The 19,948-nt window shown below is 41.3% G+C and overlaps 1 protein-coding gene across 3 annotated transcripts in view; it reads right to left on the reverse strand.

Moving 5' to 3' along the window:
- Positions 1 to 723: 723 nt before the first annotated feature.
- The window catches only part of PXDN (peroxidasin), a 67,581-nt gene continuing 48,356 nt past the window's right edge, over positions 724 to 19,948 (reverse strand). For 2 of the 3 annotated variants that reach the window (XM_048497945.1, XM_048497937.1), the window contains 11 exons: positions 16,774 to 16,943; positions 15,384 to 15,501; positions 14,648 to 14,817; positions 13,757 to 14,029; positions 12,299 to 12,415; positions 11,628 to 11,786; positions 9,918 to 10,030; positions 8,646 to 8,802; positions 8,196 to 8,304; positions 6,719 to 6,876; positions 724 to 2,338 (listed from right to left, as the gene is read on the reverse strand). In XM_048497945.1, coding sequence (XP_048353902.1) covers positions 831 to 2,338; positions 6,719 to 6,876; positions 8,196 to 8,304; positions 8,646 to 8,802; positions 9,918 to 10,030; positions 11,628 to 11,786; positions 12,299 to 12,415; positions 13,757 to 14,029; positions 14,648 to 14,817; positions 15,384 to 15,501; positions 16,774 to 16,943 — 3,052 coding nt within the window. In that variant the 3' untranslated portion in view covers positions 724 to 830. The remainder of the gene's footprint in view (positions 2,339 to 6,718; positions 6,877 to 8,195; positions 8,305 to 8,645; positions 8,803 to 9,917; positions 10,031 to 11,627; positions 11,787 to 12,298; positions 12,416 to 13,756; positions 14,030 to 14,647; positions 14,818 to 15,383; positions 15,502 to 16,773; positions 16,944 to 19,948) is intronic. The other variant, XM_048497952.1, reaches the window with a different exon arrangement.

Below are 19,948 nucleotides of genomic sequence, written 5' to 3' on the forward strand. Positions count from 1 at the left end.
CCCCCCCCCCCCACCCCCCCCCCCCCCCACCCCCCCCCCCCCCCACCCCCCCCCCCCCCCACCCCCCCCCCCCCCCACCCCCCCCCCCCCCCACCCCCCCCCCCCCCCACCCCCCCCCCCCCCCACCCCCCCCCCCCCCCACCCCCCCCCCCCCCCACCCCCCCCCCCCCCCACCCCCCCCCCCCCCCACCCCCCCCCCCCCCCACCCCCCCCCCCCCCCACCCCCCCCCCCCCCCACCCCCCCCCCCCCCCACCCCCCCCCCCCCCCACCCCCCCCCCCCCCCACCCCCCCCCCCCCCCACCCCCCCCCCCCCCCACCCCCCCCCCCCCCCACCCCCCCCCCCCCCCACCCCCCCCCCCCCCCACCCCCCCCCCCCCCCACCCCCCCCCCCCCCCACCCCCCCCCCCCCCCACCCCCCCCCCCCCCCACCCCCCCCCCCCCCCACCCCCCCCCCCCCCCACCCCCCCCCCCCCCCACCCCCCCCCCCCCCCACCCCCCCCCCCCCCCACCCCCCCCCCCCCCCACCCCCCCCCCCCCCCACCCCCCCCCCCCCCCACCCCCCCCCCCCCCCACCCCCCCCCCCCCCCATGACCATGCTGGCAGGGGCTGATGGGAATTGTAGTCCATAACATCTGGAGTGCCAAAGGTTCACCACCACGGAGATAGACTAATCTTCTGTTCTCACAAAATCATAAGCATGGGATCACTGAGAGGAAGCCAATATATATGAGATCTTCATAGGTAAATGAGGTTACATGAACTCTGAACACCAATGTTCGTCTTCATTTAAAACATTTCATGAACATTCATGATGATCTTTCCCTGGAGCTCACCTGCTAAGCTTCTCCCTGATATCAGGATTCTTAATTTCATTTTTCAAATCTTCAAACGTGTGCGCAGAAGAAAGGTTACAATAAACTCTAAAATCATGGTAAGGTGGAACTCCGTGGTCTCTAGCTCTCTGGATATTCATTGCAGCCAGATCTAAAGCAACGGCCCGCGCCATGGAGAAAAGCCTCTCTGTCAATTCTGTATTAAGCAGCTGTGATGTCACACGCATCTTACCCGCAACACCGAACAAACCCCTTAGAAGTGGATCGATACCCCCTTCATTAACAATCCGAAATGGAGAGAAGAATGCTTTATGAAGAGGTATATGGCCTTGTGGGATAGTCTCAAAGTTTTCATCCAGCCGATACAGAATTGGATTGATCAGTGTGTGACCAAACCTAAAGGCAGCAGTTGCAAACTCATTAGTTATGCCAGCATTAATATTGGGATCATAACCTTTATATTCGCCAAGCATTTTAAGGCCTACCTCTCCCAAAATCTTAGGCAGCCAATGGCTGTAGGTTATATGTTGCATTTCTGCACCAACAATTTTGCGTGTTTCATGGTATATTGTATCACCATCCCAGTGCGGGTTCAGTTTCAGTAGTTCTGTGGCAATTCTGTTGTGTTCTCTAAACCACAGAGTGTGCATGCTGGTGAGCCCCAGCTGTTCATTGGCACGGTGATCACCAGCTAAAAAACAAGGAATTGGGCTCTCGTTTTCATCTCTCATACATTCCGTGGGAGGACCAGTAGCAAATGGAAGAAGAGGCTTTCCAGATCTCTGTACGATGCCCTGTCTCAGAAGACCCCTGTGACTGGCTAGGTCTCTGATTTCCTGTGCCTCATGCTCTGAACTACCATATACATTGGATGCATCAATATAGGAGGTCAGCTGGTTAATCTGCTCTCGAGGGTAAACAGAATTCATGAGAAGGGATGTCATGCCACTTCCACACACCGGACTTGAACGCACAAAAAACATGCACCGTGCTCCATTTCGGACTCGAGGATCATTGGGCGGGATCATAATGGAGTAACACGGAGGGTCATTTGTACAAACTGAACTGCAATGCTGGCCGTCGGAAAACCTGGCTTCACTTAGAGCAGCAACCGTAGAGTCGAGGTCATGATCCAGGAATTGGCCCCACTGCATTAACATGTGACTAAACTGGATGTCGGGGGTTATCGTTTCAGTTCCGATCAAAGTAGTGGAAACTAAACGAGGCATTGGGAGTGTGTATCCATTGTAACGGCGGTTCGATCCAATGCCCCTTGGTAGATTAAATCCATTTTCATAAACTGACTTTAATAGGCGTTCAAAGGCGGTCAAAGAGGCTCCCCACATTGGATGCTGAAGGTTATTACAGGTGCCGTCATGTGTCCTGTATTTCTGATGAAAGCACATATCTGAACAGTTATTCACACGCCTATGAGCTGTGCAGCCTGACAGGTTAGCTATCAGGTTCAAGTACTGTGGAGATACAAGATCATTATAGTGATAGCCTGAAACAGATGAAAGAGAAAATACAATTAAATATTTCTCAAGGACTTCCATCAAAGCCTTCCATCAAGGACTTCCATCAAAGTGTTAGAACTATCCAGTTTAGTTTACTCGTGCAGATCTGACAACTAATGCTTTACAGTGCTATGCAAAGCACAGTCCTACCTGTCTACGTATGCTAAAGTTTTAGAAAGATGATACTCTGTTCAGGACGGCATTGTTAGTTATTCAGAATTGGGTAAATTTAAATCAGCGGTGCTATGAATTAAGAACACATTTTTCAAGGGCTGTTTTGGTTCTGCTGTATTACTGCAATCTGCCTTCTGACAGAATTTATTAACATGTAATCTAGTATATACTTCCCGTGGTACCTTATACAGTGGAACCTCGTTTTTTGTCCGTGATTCGTTCGGAATCACACAATGAAAACCGAAATCAGCGTAGTCCGAGGTACGCTGTTTGCGCATGCGCAACGCCATTTGTGAATGCAGAACAACGCAAAAAGCACACCAGATTTACACAAAAGTCGCCTCAGAAGCCGACAGAATCCGAGGCGACCAACGATCACCAAGGCAACAAAACGGCCGGGGGCAACCAGCGAACACCGAAACTGGCGATCTCTGAGGGCAACGTTAACAGAGGTTCCACTGTAGTGCACTCCTATGCAAGCTTACTCTAATTCCCACTTTGCTCCATAATACCTACTCACAGATAAACATGCACAGGATAGTATCAACAGTTTATTTATTGGAAAGAAATGCAAAATTCAGTTTAATCATTACACCTCAAATATACTAACTGATAAACAGATCTGTATCAGGGGTTCTCTGATCAGGATGATAGTAAGTCTAACACAGCATAATCAATATCACCAATTAAACAAACTACCCAAAGGCAAATACAATACAAGTATAATACTGCATCTTAAATAAAATTTACTGAAGCAAGAATGTCTTCACCTATTCCCTTAAGATCAAAACAGAGGATACTATATACCTACCTGGGCAGGGCAGGATATTCCATAACTGAAGAATCACTTGATCTTTAGTAACCTCCCCCTGCCCTCCCTCTGGTTCATACTTTACATGGTTTAAAGAACAAAATCTTCAGATAAAATTGGAACATAAAGACTACTATATGTTGAAAATTATCTGGCTAATTTTTTCACTGAATATCAGCTAGTTATTATTTAGGTTATGATCTAAAGACAAATGGTATTGTTAAAAGAGCATAATTACAGCTGTGAAATTAGGAAACATTCTGGAGTCTATTTTTACACTGTCACTAAACAGTTCATCTGTTTCTGTTAATGTTTCAGTTAACAACTGTATATTACTATCCAATAATATTACTAATAAAACTATCCAATAATTTAAAAAAGAAACATTGTGAGTCAAAGCTGACAACGTCTGGCTTTTCAGTATGCAAAAATATAATAAATGAGTCAATGTGAATAAACTGTTCAGTAGTTGTTTTCTGGAGAAACTTGTGTTACAGAATTATTATGGTAATATTAAAAGTTCACAAACCTAACACTCTCACTGTTTCCTATTTCAGAAGTTAAAGATAAAAGTTTTTAAGGTGCTTTAATAAAATTCGCCATAATTCCAAACAAAATGTTCTCAGTAGAAGTTATTTCCTTTCATGTGTAGCTGTAAAGTTTGGCTATCTTTCCAAATTTATGCAGGTCTGCCAACTTAAAACTCCAGCACAACTTCTAAATACACTGCAGCATGACTCAAGCCCAGGTAACTGCCAGAAAAACATCCTTGGAGAGATTATTGTACAGTTGCTTTACCAATGCAACAATTTTGATACATTCAGCCTGGCAATGTGCTTGTTCTATTAGAGTAATCATTAGTAGTTATCAAAAATGTCAATTTGAACTAGACTGTAGTTTTGAGACAGAGGTCCTTTCTGCATAGCAGAAAAATAGAGTCTTACAGATGTTATAAAAGGAGCTCTTTTCACTCTTTTTGTTCAGATAGTGTGGAAAAGCAAAGCACTGCAGTGAAAATGGGTCTTTTTGACGCCATTTTCTGCTGCTTCAGAGATCCTTCACACCACCCGCCATTTGCTGAAAGGTTTCCCAAGACTGTTTCCTCTGCTTGCATTGCAGCTGGCCACTATTTCAGCTTGTAAAGTACAAGAATAAACCTAGTTTTCCCTACCTATGTTTTCCCTACCGCTGTTTCAGGTTTTCCCTGCCGATGACAGGCACATGTTGTTTTTTTCCATAGTTTCTGGTTTCAATGGTGCGTCTTGGAAGCTATGAAGACCCGATACGAGAATTGATTCTCATATTGTGTCTTCGTAGCTTCAAAGACAAGTAATTGAAAACAAAAACAATGGAAAAAACAACATGTGCGCGTCATCAGCAGGGAAAACCTGAAATAGTGTCTGGCTGCAAAACAAGCAGAGGAAACAGCCCTGGGAAATCTTTCAGCAAAATGTGGGTGGCAGGTTGGATCTCTGAAGAAGCATAAAATGGCAGGTGCGAGCTGCAGAGAAGCCGAAAGTGAGAGCTTTACAATCGGACAGGAAAAATAAAATGCTTCTTGATTTTCACACAGCAAGCAGGAAACGTCTTCAACCCCATCTTGGGGAAAAAAGATTGCTAGTTTAGCATTTTTCAAATACCTGGGGTTGAGTGGAAATCAAACATACTGAAGATATCATGGGGGGAAAGCCATGTAAACTTCCTCCCGAAACACTTATTTCAACTTCCTCAAGAAGTTTATTTGTGTATGAAAAGGCCAGTGTTATTCTAACCCTCAAGTAGCTCCCTACATGCTAGGGAAAACGTTAGATGCATTTTAATTGTGAATCTCTGGACCAGTCTTCAAAGTGTGAAAAGACTGGTATGTTTCCTACTTAAACTGGAGGACATTCCTCCAGCAGAAGGAGCCTTCCTTCAACTTAAGTCCCTTATCCACTGCAGGAAGTAGCACTTAAGTTGACAAACTCTGCTCAGTGGAATGGTAGGATACATGTCATTATAAGCCATCCGCACAAAAAGTTAGATTAGAAAACACATTTCTGAAAGCCAGCTATATACCATTTTTGAATGTAATATACAGTGCAGGTGCACTTGCCAGATCTTTTACCAACATGATTATGGTTAGAAATGTCAAGAGTTCATACATAAAAGCAGAACCCAAAATGGTCCTAACATTCAATGAACATCCAACCACTCCCCCATTCTCCTTCCAGCTGCACACTGTCAACATAAATGTTGAACCCATGGGTATGGAAAAATATGTTATTAAATTTCAGGGGGAATGATTTGGCTGCGCAAAGCGTAAATCCAGGCTGACGTTTCAGATTCAGACTCTCAAATACCAAGCCTGCAGCTGTTCTCTCTCACTACTGTTTCAGATGTCTCCCATGTGTTTGTTTGTGATAAGTATATTTCTGCAACAATACTTTTTAAAGCTTGCTTATAACCCCTTTTCTGTCCACCAGCACAGTTTAAATAAGTGAAATCCTTACATGCCAATGTTCTGCAAACCTTCTATGCTCGTTCAGTCTTTTCTGCAGAAACTATCCTTTTAGGAACTACTGCCAGATAGCTGCATTGCAAAGTATTTTGAAATGTGTTTTAGGCCACACATTCTGTTTACTGGGGGCACTGGCCAAACCTGCTGATACTCTATTCTACACAAGCTGAGAATGTGCCCCTGAACATGATCCAGTGCACTACAGCACACAACTGGGAAAGGTGCCTTTCAGGTGCGCTTGTTAGCTATTTCTGAACCCGGCACTCTTCATCCACTTGAAAAAATACTGCACCAGTCAGTGAATTATTTTTTCTGCTGCCAACACAGTCAGGTTATGTCAGGAAAGGGCCATTTTATGAAGACTGAACTCCTTAGATCAATCCAATGACCAATACTCATCTTTTGCCTATACAAAGAATAGATTTTGTGGCTCCCTCAGGCTTTTGGCAGGTTTTTTCTTCTAAAAGAACTGTTGAATAGTCTTAAAGGTTACTAAATAATTCTTGTAACTTGAACTGGAAGGGACATGGGAGGGATATTAATCAGGTTCAGCAGTTCTACCATCATCTGTTTAATTGTCAGAGTCCCTTTGTTGTTAATAAGGATGTGATGTGAATTAACTATTGTACAACCAATTCTGTTCTTTCAAAACGAAAGAAGTCTTCTGGCAAGGGAAGTAGTTTCAGGTCAGTTTCAACATATTTTGGAAACAAGCAGTCAGTATTAATGTGAGAACAGAGCTAGTTTCAGCAGACTCTAAAATAGAAATCAAATTGACGGCATAAGAAAACAGGATAAAATTCCTTTTTTAAAAAAAGCACAGTCAAGCTGAAACTGTTCATGCAATAGAAACTATGGAAAGCATAAGGGGAAAGCACTGACTTGTTCCGTTTAGATCAACCATTAAACCATCTTGCACATGTTCTTGAATGAGCTGCAACGTCCTCTCAAATATCTCTCCTGCTCTTGCTTGCTCAATCGTGTAAGGATCTCTTGGGTACCGAAATAACGCTAGCAAATCATTTGGAGAGCGAGGGCGACTAATTGATAAAACAAGAAAAATGTACAAAAAAAAGATACATTATTCGGAAGTAAATAGTGGCAGATTTGAGTATACAGTTCTAAGACTGAGATGATAATGTTTCAAAATCTTTCATTAAAACATCCGTTAAGCAATTCGTAACTAAATACTGTGATTTTTTTCTCCCAAATTGCAAGCCAAAATAAATATGTATATTTATTAACTGATCACTACTTCCTTTAATGTTGCACAGCTATAAAACAAACTAAAGAGAAAATGTTCCCCCCCAAATGCTTTTACCAGATTCACTACAGAGTAAAATATACTAAATTCAACAAGAAAATGATTACATGATGAATCCAGATTTAAACGGAAGTTCCAAAAGTTAAGAGTTGTGGACCTTTAGGTTCCTGAAATTAGTCCTGCCCACTTCCTCAGGATTCCAGGAAACTTCAGCAGCCATTTTTAAAGCAACGGTACTCACTTAGTGGCTCAGGAGCCACATGTGGTTGTTTGACATGTCATCTATGGCTCTTCTGAGCACCATAACCCAATGTGGCATCTACCTCATGATACTGGAAAGTAGGCAAGGCCCTTGCCCAGTGAGGCTTGTGGTTAGCAAGTGGTTCCTATCTTGAAAGCTGTAGGCCTCATGCCAAGCATGGAAGTAATTATTGCTGTTTGGGCTGATGGTATTTGAGTATTTATATGGTCCTTTATTCCCCAAAGGGGACCCAAAGCAGCTTACAGTACAAAAATTAAATGGAAACAAACAGGAGAAAGTGAAAAGGGGCTGCTTTCTCTCTTTCTGCCAGAAGATCTTCCTTCAAGCTCCAGAATACAATGCTCAAGTAAAAGAGTCCTTTGGCTCATGTGGTTGGGGAAGTGACTCTCCAAGAGCAACTAGTAAAGCATCACAAGGTGCCAAGATCAAAGAACACACACCCAAGAAAGCACCAAAAGTGTTTAGGAGGCTGTGAAATTTAAATAGTTATCTCCTTTAAAATTATAATAGCAATTTGGCTTTCATGTGGACACTCTACATTTGGTGCAGTCCGAAAATCCCTCAGGAATCTATGGCAGCTGACTGTGAGATAGCTCAATTCACTGAGCTATCTCAATAATGAGTAACACTTGGATGGCAAACTGATATATGTGCCAGTACCAAAGTAATAGGGAAAAGGCACAGCATGCTTCTTGCAAATAAAGTATTTCCAAGAACTGTATCCTTCTCTTCTAACTACACTGTTACGTATTTTGAAGCTAGTTACAAAATGAGAAAAGTAATGAACGAACAAATTGTTATAGTGAAAGAAAATCCTCTTGTGAACAGGATACCTGTCAAACAAATGTGTGCGAGTTGAATTTATTGCTCTGTCAACAGTTGCAATAGCTTCAACAATTGAGCTTGCTACAAAGGGATCTCCATTCCGACTGACATCAGGAACTAAAGGGAAAGAAAAAAGGAAAAGCTGCAACATTTACCCAGCACACGAAATGACCCATTATAAGCAAAGACATGGCATCATTTTGAAATTACAGGTTTCCTTCTTTTTTAGCTAAAAATTATTACAGTCTGGGAAGTGTTCTCAAAATATTTAAATTGATCTGGAAGCAAAATCGAGACTTTTTTTTATTTAGAAGCATCATTAATCTATCTGCTGTTCTGTAGTCCTGAATCTTCTGTAGCCATTAATCAATTGTTGGTATTTCTTGACTTTTCACAGGTCTGAAGAGTTCTTTTACATCTTTAATCTTGTACTAATCATTGCATTATTTAACTCTTACCATTCACACTTAGCACCATACTAACTGAAGAATATCCAATAGTATTTCGAGCAACACATTCGTAACGGCCTTCATCTGCTGGTCCAACGTCATGAATAGTAAGAAATCCCTCGGGGCTCACATGAAATTTTCCACTTTCTGTAACTTGAACACCATCCTGCAGAAGGTTAGAATGTTAAATTACTGAAATAATCTAACTTCTCAAATTTCTCCAGCTATTCCTTTCCTCCTCCTTCCGAAGCAATGGTTCGTCTCGCAAAGAACAACCAACTGCCACTGCACCTCCTCTGGGCTGCTGCACCCTATCTGCCTCCACCTCTCTACTCCCCCAGGCTTGGAGGTGCCTTGCCAGTAGATGAGGTAGTGAGCTGGGCTGCTACTGTCGGGCTCAAGTCAGGGGGCTGGGAGGCAGCATGGCCCCTGCAGGTGGCCGGATGGGTGGGTGGCCCCTCTCTCTACCAGCCTTTCTTCCAACCTCCTCCTCTGCCTCTCCCTGCCCAGACACAGCGTTCCAGTCCAGGTTAGTGCCAAGCCAGGAGGGCGGGTGCTTTGCTGGCAGTATTTTGCCAGCCCCTGCTTCTACTTTGGGGTGGGAGACTTGGAAGGCTGGTGCTGGGCCAGAGGAGAGGGTACCTTGCAGGGTGCTTCTTCAGGGTGGGGCCGGCCAGCAACGGAATGGCATGCCAGGCCCTGATGGAATGTGTGGCGATTGGGAAGGAGTGAGATGGAACATCTTGTGTTCCATCTTTAGCTAATTATATCTTAGAATGGGATATAGTAAATAGAATGAATCTCTCTACCCTGTCATTTTGCCCCTGACACCCCTCAAACCATCCAAGACATCCAGAGTATGGAAGGTATCTTTGAAAATGGCATAGGGTGCTTCTGCTGGAGGAGAAAGCCCTGCTCACAGAAACTGTTATATGAGCCCATGTCCTGTTTGCAAAAGAGTTGTGCCATTTTCCCTACTTACATTAAGCTCTCAGTGCTTTATTCTATGCTGTTCCCAAGCACCCCATGATCTTCAAGAACTGCTGGGAACCAATAAGGGGTTGAAGTAAGAAAGAGTATGTAGCACAGAGCCCTTACATCAATTTGCTCCATTCTCACTTGTCTGGATCCAATCTATAGTTACACGGCTGACAGGAGCTGATCTAACATTTTAATGGAGAAGCAATTGTTGAGCAACATAGTCGAAAAATTGAGAAACATAGTCAGTCCGAAACACATGGTTATTGTAAATGAAAACAAAAAGGTGGAGCGTTTTTTTACCTTATTCCATGTTATTACTGGCTCAGGTTCTCCTTGTGAACTGCATGGAATCTGTACATTTGTGCCAACTTCCACGGTCATATCACTTGGAACATTTGCAAACACAGGAGTAACTAAAGTAGAACAGAAGTCATGAGAAATATGCATAACAGTTTTAAAAGACTGTAAAATGATAAAATTCAAATTAATTAAGCAGATCTCTTTAGCTTATCAAGATACCTTTATTTGGTAGTGTACCTAACATTCATGAAAATACTTTAGATAAATAGTTGAACAAATTTGAGCCAGTTTTACATAGAGTATAATAGTGAAGGAAATAATTACATAGAAAGTTTTCTAGCTTCCAACAATTGGGGTCTGAAGCAATTATAATCCGTTTCACATAAAGATGTTTGTTTGGTCAGTTGAGGTTCAGAAGTTGAGAAAATTGTATACTTCTGCATTAGAATTTAGTCCTGTACGAATATGAGAAATATCATTCATTTTTACACACTGCCTTTGTCAAGACCACTATTTTGTGCATTATTGAACATGGTACTTTGATACAAGAGCATTTATGCCAAAACGTATTTTTACTTTCTAACTCTAAAATGGATGGGGGAGCAAGTCTAGATCAGAATTCTTCAACAAAGAAGGTCTGGCATGCTTTGTTCTGTGGTGGAGGAATGTACAATCTACTAATATCTTTATGTGAAACAGAGTATAGTTCATACATTCTTCTTCATAAAACTTTTAATTTCTTCAGAGCATAGGAAAAAAGTTTCATTCAAATTTTAAAATTCAGAAAAATTAATTATATTTCTATCTCTACATGAACTATCAACATGTCTTGTTTCATTCTCCTAGCTTGTCTTAGAAATGTATATATTCATCTTGAAAGCAACAGTAACTATTTATATATGAAGCTATAGTACTTATATTATAGAAAGTATTACAACTCTTTGTTCTCCTCATAAGTATACCATTGAAAAAAAGAATATGCATTTTTCAAGTCCTCCTTATTCTCCCATTCTTTCCTGAAATATGAAATCTACCCCAATGTGGGGTAGAATATTTTCCACAATGGAACATTTCCCAAAAATAAAAAAAATGCTATATTTTCCTGTGGAAAATTTTCTATTCCTGTAAATATTGTCACTTATTGTATTGTTGGAGGCTTTCACAGCCAGATTCAACTGGTTCTGGCAGGTTTTCCAGGCTGTGAGGCCGTGGTCTGGCGGATCTTGTTCCTAATGTTTTGCCTGCATCTGTGGCTGGCATCTTCAGAGGTGTATCATTAGGCAGTTGGATGCCAGCCACAGATGCAGACAAAACATTAGGAACAAGATCCACCAGACCACGGCCACACAGCCCGGAAAACCCGCCAGATCCAGTTGAATCCAACCGTGAAACCCTTCGACAATACAATAAGGTTATTGTTTGAAAATCACATGTGCACTGAGAATGAAAGGATTCCCGTAGAAGGAAATACATCACCACTGTTTTATTTAACTAAACCAATGCATACATCACAAACATGACCATGTGAGCTGGTGAAAACCTGTCCATTAGTAAGCACAAACTGCCTAATATTATATCAACCACCTGCAAGGTTAAATTTAATACAATAATTTCAAGGTTTACATCATGCTGAAACAAAATCTATCCTAATATCTATAAACACAGCTTTTTATAAAAAAATGAAAAGAACCTGGGTCTTTCTGAACATACCTCTAGGCTGCACACTCAGATGTACAGCAACTCTTTGAGATCCTACAATGTTGACAGCCTGACATTCATACTGGCCTTGGTCATGTAAAGCAACTCTGGAAATCCTCAGGGTTCCTGATGACAAGACTAAGTGCCTTCTATCTACAGATAGCTGGCTTCCTGAAAGACAGCAAATATTAAATGAAATATTATTCCAGTATTACAACATACACTTTTTTCTTCTAGAGATTCATGAGTAATGCCAGTCAGGGAAGTTCCAAGACTAGAACTGATATATGTATATAGCAGTGCCATTTCATGTTGAGAAAATGGCAATAGTGTAATCCGTAATTTAAATTATGTTTCCTCTGTCAACATTACAGACCTGATCCAAAATGAAGCACAAATTCAATTGCCAGATTCCTGCCTCCAAGCCAAATTAGAACCCTATGTGTCTATTTAAAAAAAAATACTTGGCATCCCTATACACAGAACTCCCAGAGACTCATCCAATCTGGTCCTTATAGAAAGAAGAGATATATAAGTATAAGTATATAAATATAAGAATATAAGTATAAGTACATAAGTATATAAGTATAAGTATAAGAAAGAAGTATATATAGTTTTTCATTGATTGTATAAGACTCTTGAAAAATGATAAAGATACATGATTTTTCAAGCCAAATTCTTACCTCCTTTAGTCCATGCAATAACTGGTTGTGGATAGCCCTGGGCTTCACATGGGAAGTCAACAGTTTGCCCTTCAATCACTGATCTGTCTTGAGGCGTCACAGTAAATTGGGGTACAGCTATACAAAAAGATTAAAATTGATTTAAACAGATTTAAACTAGGTCCTGCCAGAAGTTTACATTAGAGGTCTTCGAAATCCATCTCTATACATGTACACTGAGAACCACAAGTCAGTCATGAGAGTAGCAAGGTACTACAAATAAATGAAGGCAGCAATTCAAAACAGGAATAGTTTAATCAAGAAGTAATGCTGCCTGGATTCAAAATATCTTATTTACTATCCTTCAAAAAAAATTCCAGTGTATTATGAAGAAAATACAATGGGGTGGATCCAACCACATAATTCACTTAGTGCTGAAAAGCAAGGGACAATTGTTGTAATTAAAATTTTCAGTGGCATACTCAGTATTCGGCCATTATAGATATTTGAAAAATAGCTAGAGTGGATTTAAGAAAATTTGCTGAAATTATTTGTAATTGCTTGTAATTGCTTCTCCCAGCTGTTTTTTTAAAAGTTCCTGCAGAGGATCAGGAGACTCACTTAAACAGTATGCACATGGCAGGAAGAGTGAAAGCAGGTAGGGGGAATTGACAGAGGTGGGATCCAACCAGTTCTCACCACTTCTCTAGAAGTGGTTACTAATTTTTTCTGAGTGCCGAGAAGGGGTTACTAAAGCAATCTCCCTGCCCAATAGGGACTGGAGGTACGTGTGTGCGGCAGCGCCACTGTTTGAGTCCCACCACCATCGGAACCTGTTATTAAAATTTTTGGATCCCACCACTGGGAATTGATCAAAAGCACCCACCTCATTCTTGCAGGAATACAAGTTAAATAGAGTGTGTTCTATCAATTTGCTGCAGGTCACTGATTCCATTCCTCCTCCCCCCCAAATAAAGATGTCTGACAATAAGTTCAATTCCAGTCCAGGCAAGAACTCAAAAGACTTTCATGGAACTGGACAGATTTATGAGCATGAGTTACAGAAGAAAACTTTTAATAAATTGAAAATTTTAAACAGGCAATGAAAATTCAGTGACTTGGCAAACTGCATGTTCAAAACTCACAATTTTGTCCATTCTTTTAAAAATCCATGACACTACAATTTCACCACTGCTTTTATCAGAACACTATTTCATTGTTAATAAATGAGACATAAAGCTACCTGTCTGTAAATGAGACATAAAGATACCTGAGAAAACGTCAAAATATATAACAAAAGAAAGGCGCAGTTTTAAAATAAATAATAAAAAGATTACATCAACTGTATCAACTGATGAGTTAACCATCAATTTTAGATACTTCTGTTTTGCAAAATACAAAAACGGTTGAACAGAAGATCCCACTACTTTGCTTAAAGAGATTATAAAGCTGCAGTTTCACTTGCTGAATGGCACATACCTTGTACAATAATAAATGCAGTTGCATGGATGTTATCTAAGCTGTTGGCTGCAAAACACGTATATTCGCCACCATCTTCCTGAGCCACGTTTTGTATATAAAGCCCTCCTGATGGAGTTATGGTGACTCGGGGATCATTCGGTAGTGGGGTTCTGTCACCTTTTGTCCATGTGATGCGTGGTTGGGGATGACCAGCAGCACTACACTCCAAAGTGACACTTTCTCCAACCAGCACCTCTGTGTTTTGTGGATGGATCACAAAACTTGGCCTAGCTGTCAAAAAGAGAAAAGTCCAGAATAGCTTCAAAGGACACAGTTACTTTTGCCATAAAGACTGGATGAAAGAAATATCTTTAATAATAATTTAAGCATTATAATTACTATGTCAAATTAATGTTAAGTGCTCAGTCCCAAAAATGAAATGGAAACGGTATAATTAGCATAACTAGACAACACAGTGGCAGGAACAGAAGAAGAAGAAGAGAAAGAAAAGTTTGGATTTAAACCCCTCCTTTCTGTCCTGCAGGAGACTCAAAGGGGCTTACAATCTCCTTGCCCTTCCCCCCTCACAACAAACACCCTGTGAGGTAGGTGTGGCTGAGAGAGCTTGGAGAAGCTGTGACTAGCCCAAGGTCACCCAGCTGGTGTGTGTGGGAGTGCACAGGCTAATCTGAATTCCCCAGATAAGCCTCCACAGCTCAGGCGGCAGAGCTGGGAATCAAACCTGGTTCCTCCAGATTAGATAGACATACAATGTTCCTGTCTTCCAACTCAAAAAAAATTGATACAAGATGCAATGGAAAGGAGGTTGGCCTTCAAATGAATATTTAGTGGTGTGGAAACCCGGCCAATATTTCCTCTAAATTTTGGCACTAACGGAAATCTGCATACCCGGTGAACCAAAGTAGCGCAGGGTGACTTCTTGAGTTTTTACTTCTCCAGCCACGTTTTTTGCCATGCACTGGTAAATGCCTTGGTCCGTCTCTTGCGTGTTCTGAATCATCAGTGTGCCATCATCAAGCAAATTTAAACGGGAATCTCCTTTCATACTAAGCTCGTTACTAAGGAAAAAAGACATCTATAATAGCAAAACTTTAAAAATTAGAAGAATATTGGACATTTCTGTTGGGAGTAAATGACAACTATAGTGAATACTACCAAATATAAATAGTTTCGTTCAACATACGTGTGTTATACACACATGTGCATATGTAGTGTCAATCAGCTTGCTCAGAGTAATTACTGTTGGAGTGGATTTTCTTTTATTGTCTCTCTCTCGGGCTATGGTTGAAGTATCTGTTTATATGTGTATGGCCTGTGGCTAATAAACATTGATTGATTGATATTGTCTCTCTCTCTTTGAAATGTTCTCTCCCCCTCCCCTTCTAATATGAATACAAATATATCTGCCTAATGGCTGTGTTGGAATAAACTGTGTGGAGTAAACTTTTTTTAAGGACTCCTGGTTTATTTCCTGCCTGAGATTAATATGGCTGCCCCTCTAGAATGTACAACTAAACATGCACGCAAACAATTCTTGCAACCTTACGATGGTCCAAAAATTTTCTTTAATCTATTTCTAGTACAATTCTATAGAGAGAAACTCCATTTTCTAAAGCCATCTTACTTGTTTCGAAGCCAAATAATTTCTGGTTTGGGATTGCCTTCTGCTCTGCAAGTGAAGTAAACGGTATTCCCTGAGGTAACATCCACATCCTGCGGCTCTGATGTAATTCTTGGCCTCTCTGTGCCATGAACAAATCATATTAATAGAAAAGAGTGTTTTAATTTTTATTTAAAAATAAATTGTAGTTTGGTCTTTTTGTGTTGCCATAAAGTATTCAAAAACATTTCCTACATAGGCTGGAATTAAGGATACGCTGCAAGTTTAAACCACATAAAACAGAACATTAATATTTTGATTTCCATCTAACAAATTCATTTGTTTAGAAAAATCTTATGCTGCCTCTTCAGGGAATCTGCCATATAAATACATTTCCAGTTCAAAGTACTGCAGGATATGGTTTTTTTTAAGATGTCTATTTTAAAGGTAACGCAAATGGGCAGCTGCTAACATGGTTCTCTTCTATCAAACAATGTATGTGAGGAAGCACATGTTCAAAGGCATACAAAATCTGAAGTCCTTCAGTGCCAATTATATAGGACTCCATTACTATTAATAACAGCTGTAAAGTTTTTAAAAACCCTATGAAGTAATGAAGGAGATACAGCAACCTGCCAGGAGCTTGACAATATCCAGGGCTCATTCCGCACATGCAGAATAATGCACTTTCAAACTGCTTTCAGTGCTCTTTGAAGCTGTGCGGAATAGCAAAATCCACTTGCAAACAATTGTGAAAGTGGTTTGAAAATGCATTATTTTGCATGTGCAGAAGGGGCCCAGGTTTTTGAGTACTATGCATGTAGAAAAAGCAGGATTCTAGACCCCTGGTGGGCCAAAGAACACAAAGTACATAACTGATGAACTGCACTTGATTGGTAGGTCAAAGATCACACAGGACCACTTTAAAATATCTTGCATTTTCCTCTCCATTGGCTTTATGTATGCCTACTCAAAGCATGTGAATAGGTCATGCCAGGCTGCCCACGATCTCTATATCGCACATTTATTTGTTGCCTCACAACACAGGAAAATAAGATATAGAATACTAGTATTATAGCTGCAGCATTACAGGGATGAAGTAATAATTCTCAAATATTAAAAATTGTTTAACATAAGTCTAGTTTTTCTTGTAAAGCAAAAGGAGACAACTGTTATGGTTATTACGTGATTTTAGGGTTTATTGCCTCACATACCTTCATACTGCAAAATACAGGAACAGGAGCCAGCAGAAAAAGAAGCAGAGAAAAAAATCCCAAGGAAAATATTAAATATTTTATCAGTATCAAGTACAATTTAATATGAAATGTACATTCCATTCAGTTTCCCACAAAAACAAACAGAAATAACAAAATATGGAGGAAAATGGATTTCCCTCTTTAACAAAAATTCTCACCACAGTTAAGTTCTTCTGGGGTTATTGTGGCTACTGATCTTCCCTGGATCCTTCTGGGATATTCACAAGTAGCTGCAGCTTGGGCGTTACCAGACTCAGCATATGTCTTTAGCAAGTCTGCCAGCCAAAGTATTTCACAGTCACAATGAAGTGCATTTGAATCCAGACGCCTGGGCAAAAAAGAAACTATCACTGTAATGAGATTAAACAATGTATTAACTTGTCATGACAAATAATCAAAATTTTACATCACTTGCACTTACAGGATGCATGTAAATAATGCGATTCTGGGACCTTTTCAGAATGCAAATACACATTAAAATCTAGAAAATACTAGATTCAGTGGTGCCAGTGGAACATCAGTTGTCACTCTTCAATTGTTTGTCACGTGCACTGAGTGAAGCTGTATTTATTTGAACAAAATTTAGGATGTAAAAGGAAATGCTAATCTAACAAATCTGCAAAGTATTATTAGCTTTTCAGAATACAAAGGATGCTGACAGTTCAGTCAACATTCATTCACTTAAAAAAATTGAACTTTTAATTTTCCGCATTAAACAGGACAATGAAAAATTAGCCAATACTAATTTCTGACAAATTAACAGGATAATAAATTATACAGAAAAAGACAAGTAGCACAGTCTGCAGTTCCTTTACCTTTTCCCAAAGCATTTTTCCCCAAAGCATTTTTATTACAGTACAGCCTTATCACTTGGGGGGAAAAAAGCCTCCCTGAATAATTCAGTTTTGCTTAATTTGTTGAAAGCCAGGAGAGTGAGAGCCTTCCTGACCTCACCACACAGGCCATTCCATTGGTTGGAGGCCACCACAGAGGATGCAAATGTACAGGCAGTTGTTGATTTTGCCCATTTGCAAGGTGGTACCTGAACAAGGCCCTGGTCAGACGGATGAAGCTGTCATGTCATGGCAGAACACAGGGAGACAGACGGTCCTGCAGACATGTTGAACCAAAGCCATGAAGGGCATTGTAGGAGACAATCACTTGAATTAAGTCTGGTAACTGATGTACATCCATTGCAGAATGAGAATGACATGTGTGATCTGCCTAGATCTAAAGAATGCATGAGCTGCAACATTCTGTACAAACTGGAGTCTCAAAACTGATTTCGAGGGGAGAACTGTGCAGAATGCATTACTGTAGCCTACTGTTAATGTTACCATGGCACAGATCCAGGTGGCCAGATCAGCCACATCAAGGTAGAAAGTCATCCCGTGGGCTAGACTGAGTTGGGATTTTTTTTTTTTGGCAGTTGAATTAATTTGCTTTTTCAGCTGCTAAGCTGGATCCAGGGCAACCTCTCGGCTCTTAACTGTCAGCAAGGGTTGTTGTTAAATATCATATCATGTACACCATACTGTACAATATGCCAGCAAGTCTATATAATTATTGATACAATAATGACAAAAAACTATTAAATGTCACCAGCTTTTCTGCTAATAAAAATTGTATTTATTTTTTCGACTTAATATACCACCCCAGCCCCAGAGGGCTCTTTTGACTACCAGAGAAGCCCATGCTGCAGATTGTGGGACCTGCATGTACAAAAAATGGCCCTATGGTACAGAGGAGAATGAGGCAGAGTAAAAAAGTTGGCTGGATCCAACTCATTGTATTCATGCCCTGTTCAGTCCTTCAAAAACACCACAAAAGACAATAAAATGATGACAGGAATTTGTACACAAAACATTCAATAGGAAATAAGATTAAAGAGGCTCAGATTGTTTAGTCTATGGACCAGAAGTTTGTAATCTTCAAGATAAATATCAGAAAACAAAGACTTGCCATTTTAACCTTCTACAAAAAAAGGCAGCTCTCTGAAGACAGGGATGGGAGAGTTCAAACCAATAGTTAGCATTGATTCCTGTCAGAATTTTTATGAGTGCAATTGGCACAGGATGTGTGGGATTACTAAACTACTGGGAGTGTGAGTTGCAGTGTCAGCTCTACTAAGACCACCATGATTCACTGCATTGACCCAAGAAAACAATGCTGGGAAAGGGAAAAAAGTAAAGAGAGTTGCAGTCATATTTAGTAGTCAAAAGGTTATATGAATTACCTACAGCAGTGATACTCAGGGGGCTCAGAATCAACCTGTGTCCCTTTGACATGACACCTGTGACTTTTGAGTATCATTCTCCAATGTGGCAACTTTTCCTCAGCCCAATTCCATGAAAGCAGGCAAAAAGCCATTGCCTGTTAAAACTTCCTGCTGACAGTTGGCTCCCATCTTCAAATATCAGCACCAGAGGGACTAGAGAATGGTTGAAATGCAAATCCCATGCCAGGGATAGAAGTAAAAGGCCCAGGAAATCACATGGATGCAGCCACAGTTATAGTTCTATAGTTAATAGTTTTATCATATTGTATTTGTGTATTTTATAAGGTGGCACACCAGGCATACAGGAATTATGTGGCTTTTTCGGTTTCTGATCATTGTGAATGTTGGTTGTGGTGGGTTTTCGGGCTGTGTGGCCGTGGTCTGGTAGATCTTGTTCAAATGTTTCATCTGCATCTGTGCCTTGCATCTTCAGACGTGCATCACAGAGAGAAATCTGTTACACACTGTCTCTAGTGAGAAAGGAAAGTTTAGTGGGGTATATATTGTCCATGTCCCAGGATGGGGAGCCAATCAGTAAGTGTTTGGGTGGAATTTGCTATGGCGGTTTCCGCACATTCAGGCTTGCGGGCTTGCATCGGCATGATTGATGCCAATGCAAGCCCTGGGGCCATTCGCAGCCCCCCGAACAGCTGGCTACCTTTTCCCTGCCTTTCGTCGCTCTGAGGAGGGAAAGGGACACGCCCCCTGGCCAGAGCGACGGCTGAAGCGACGGAGGCAAGGAGGCGTGTCCCCTTCCCTCCTCAGAGCGACGAAAGGCAGGGAAAAGGTAGGCAGCTGTTTGGGAGCGCCACAGGAATATGCTGGCTTTCACCCGCTGCTGTTCGCTCGGCAACGGGTGGCAACTGGCCTATTCCAAAAAACTCGCCTCCTGAGCGAGTTTCAGAAGCGGCGTCTTCGCGCAACTTCAGGAGAGCCAAGACGGCGCTGCTGCATCCAGGGACCCTTTCCCCGCCCCCCGTCCCTGAAGCGCTGTTGTTTCCCCGTGCGGAAACCGCCTATGTAAAGGTGTGGTTGAGTGCACCCTAGGACATGGA

The sequence above is a fragment of the Sphaerodactylus townsendi genome, linkage group LG01 (assembly GCF_021028975.2).
Source record: "Sphaerodactylus townsendi isolate TG3544 linkage group LG01, MPM_Stown_v2.3, whole genome shotgun sequence".
NCBI lineage: Eukaryota > Metazoa > Chordata > Lepidosauria > Squamata > Sphaerodactylidae > Sphaerodactylus > Sphaerodactylus townsendi.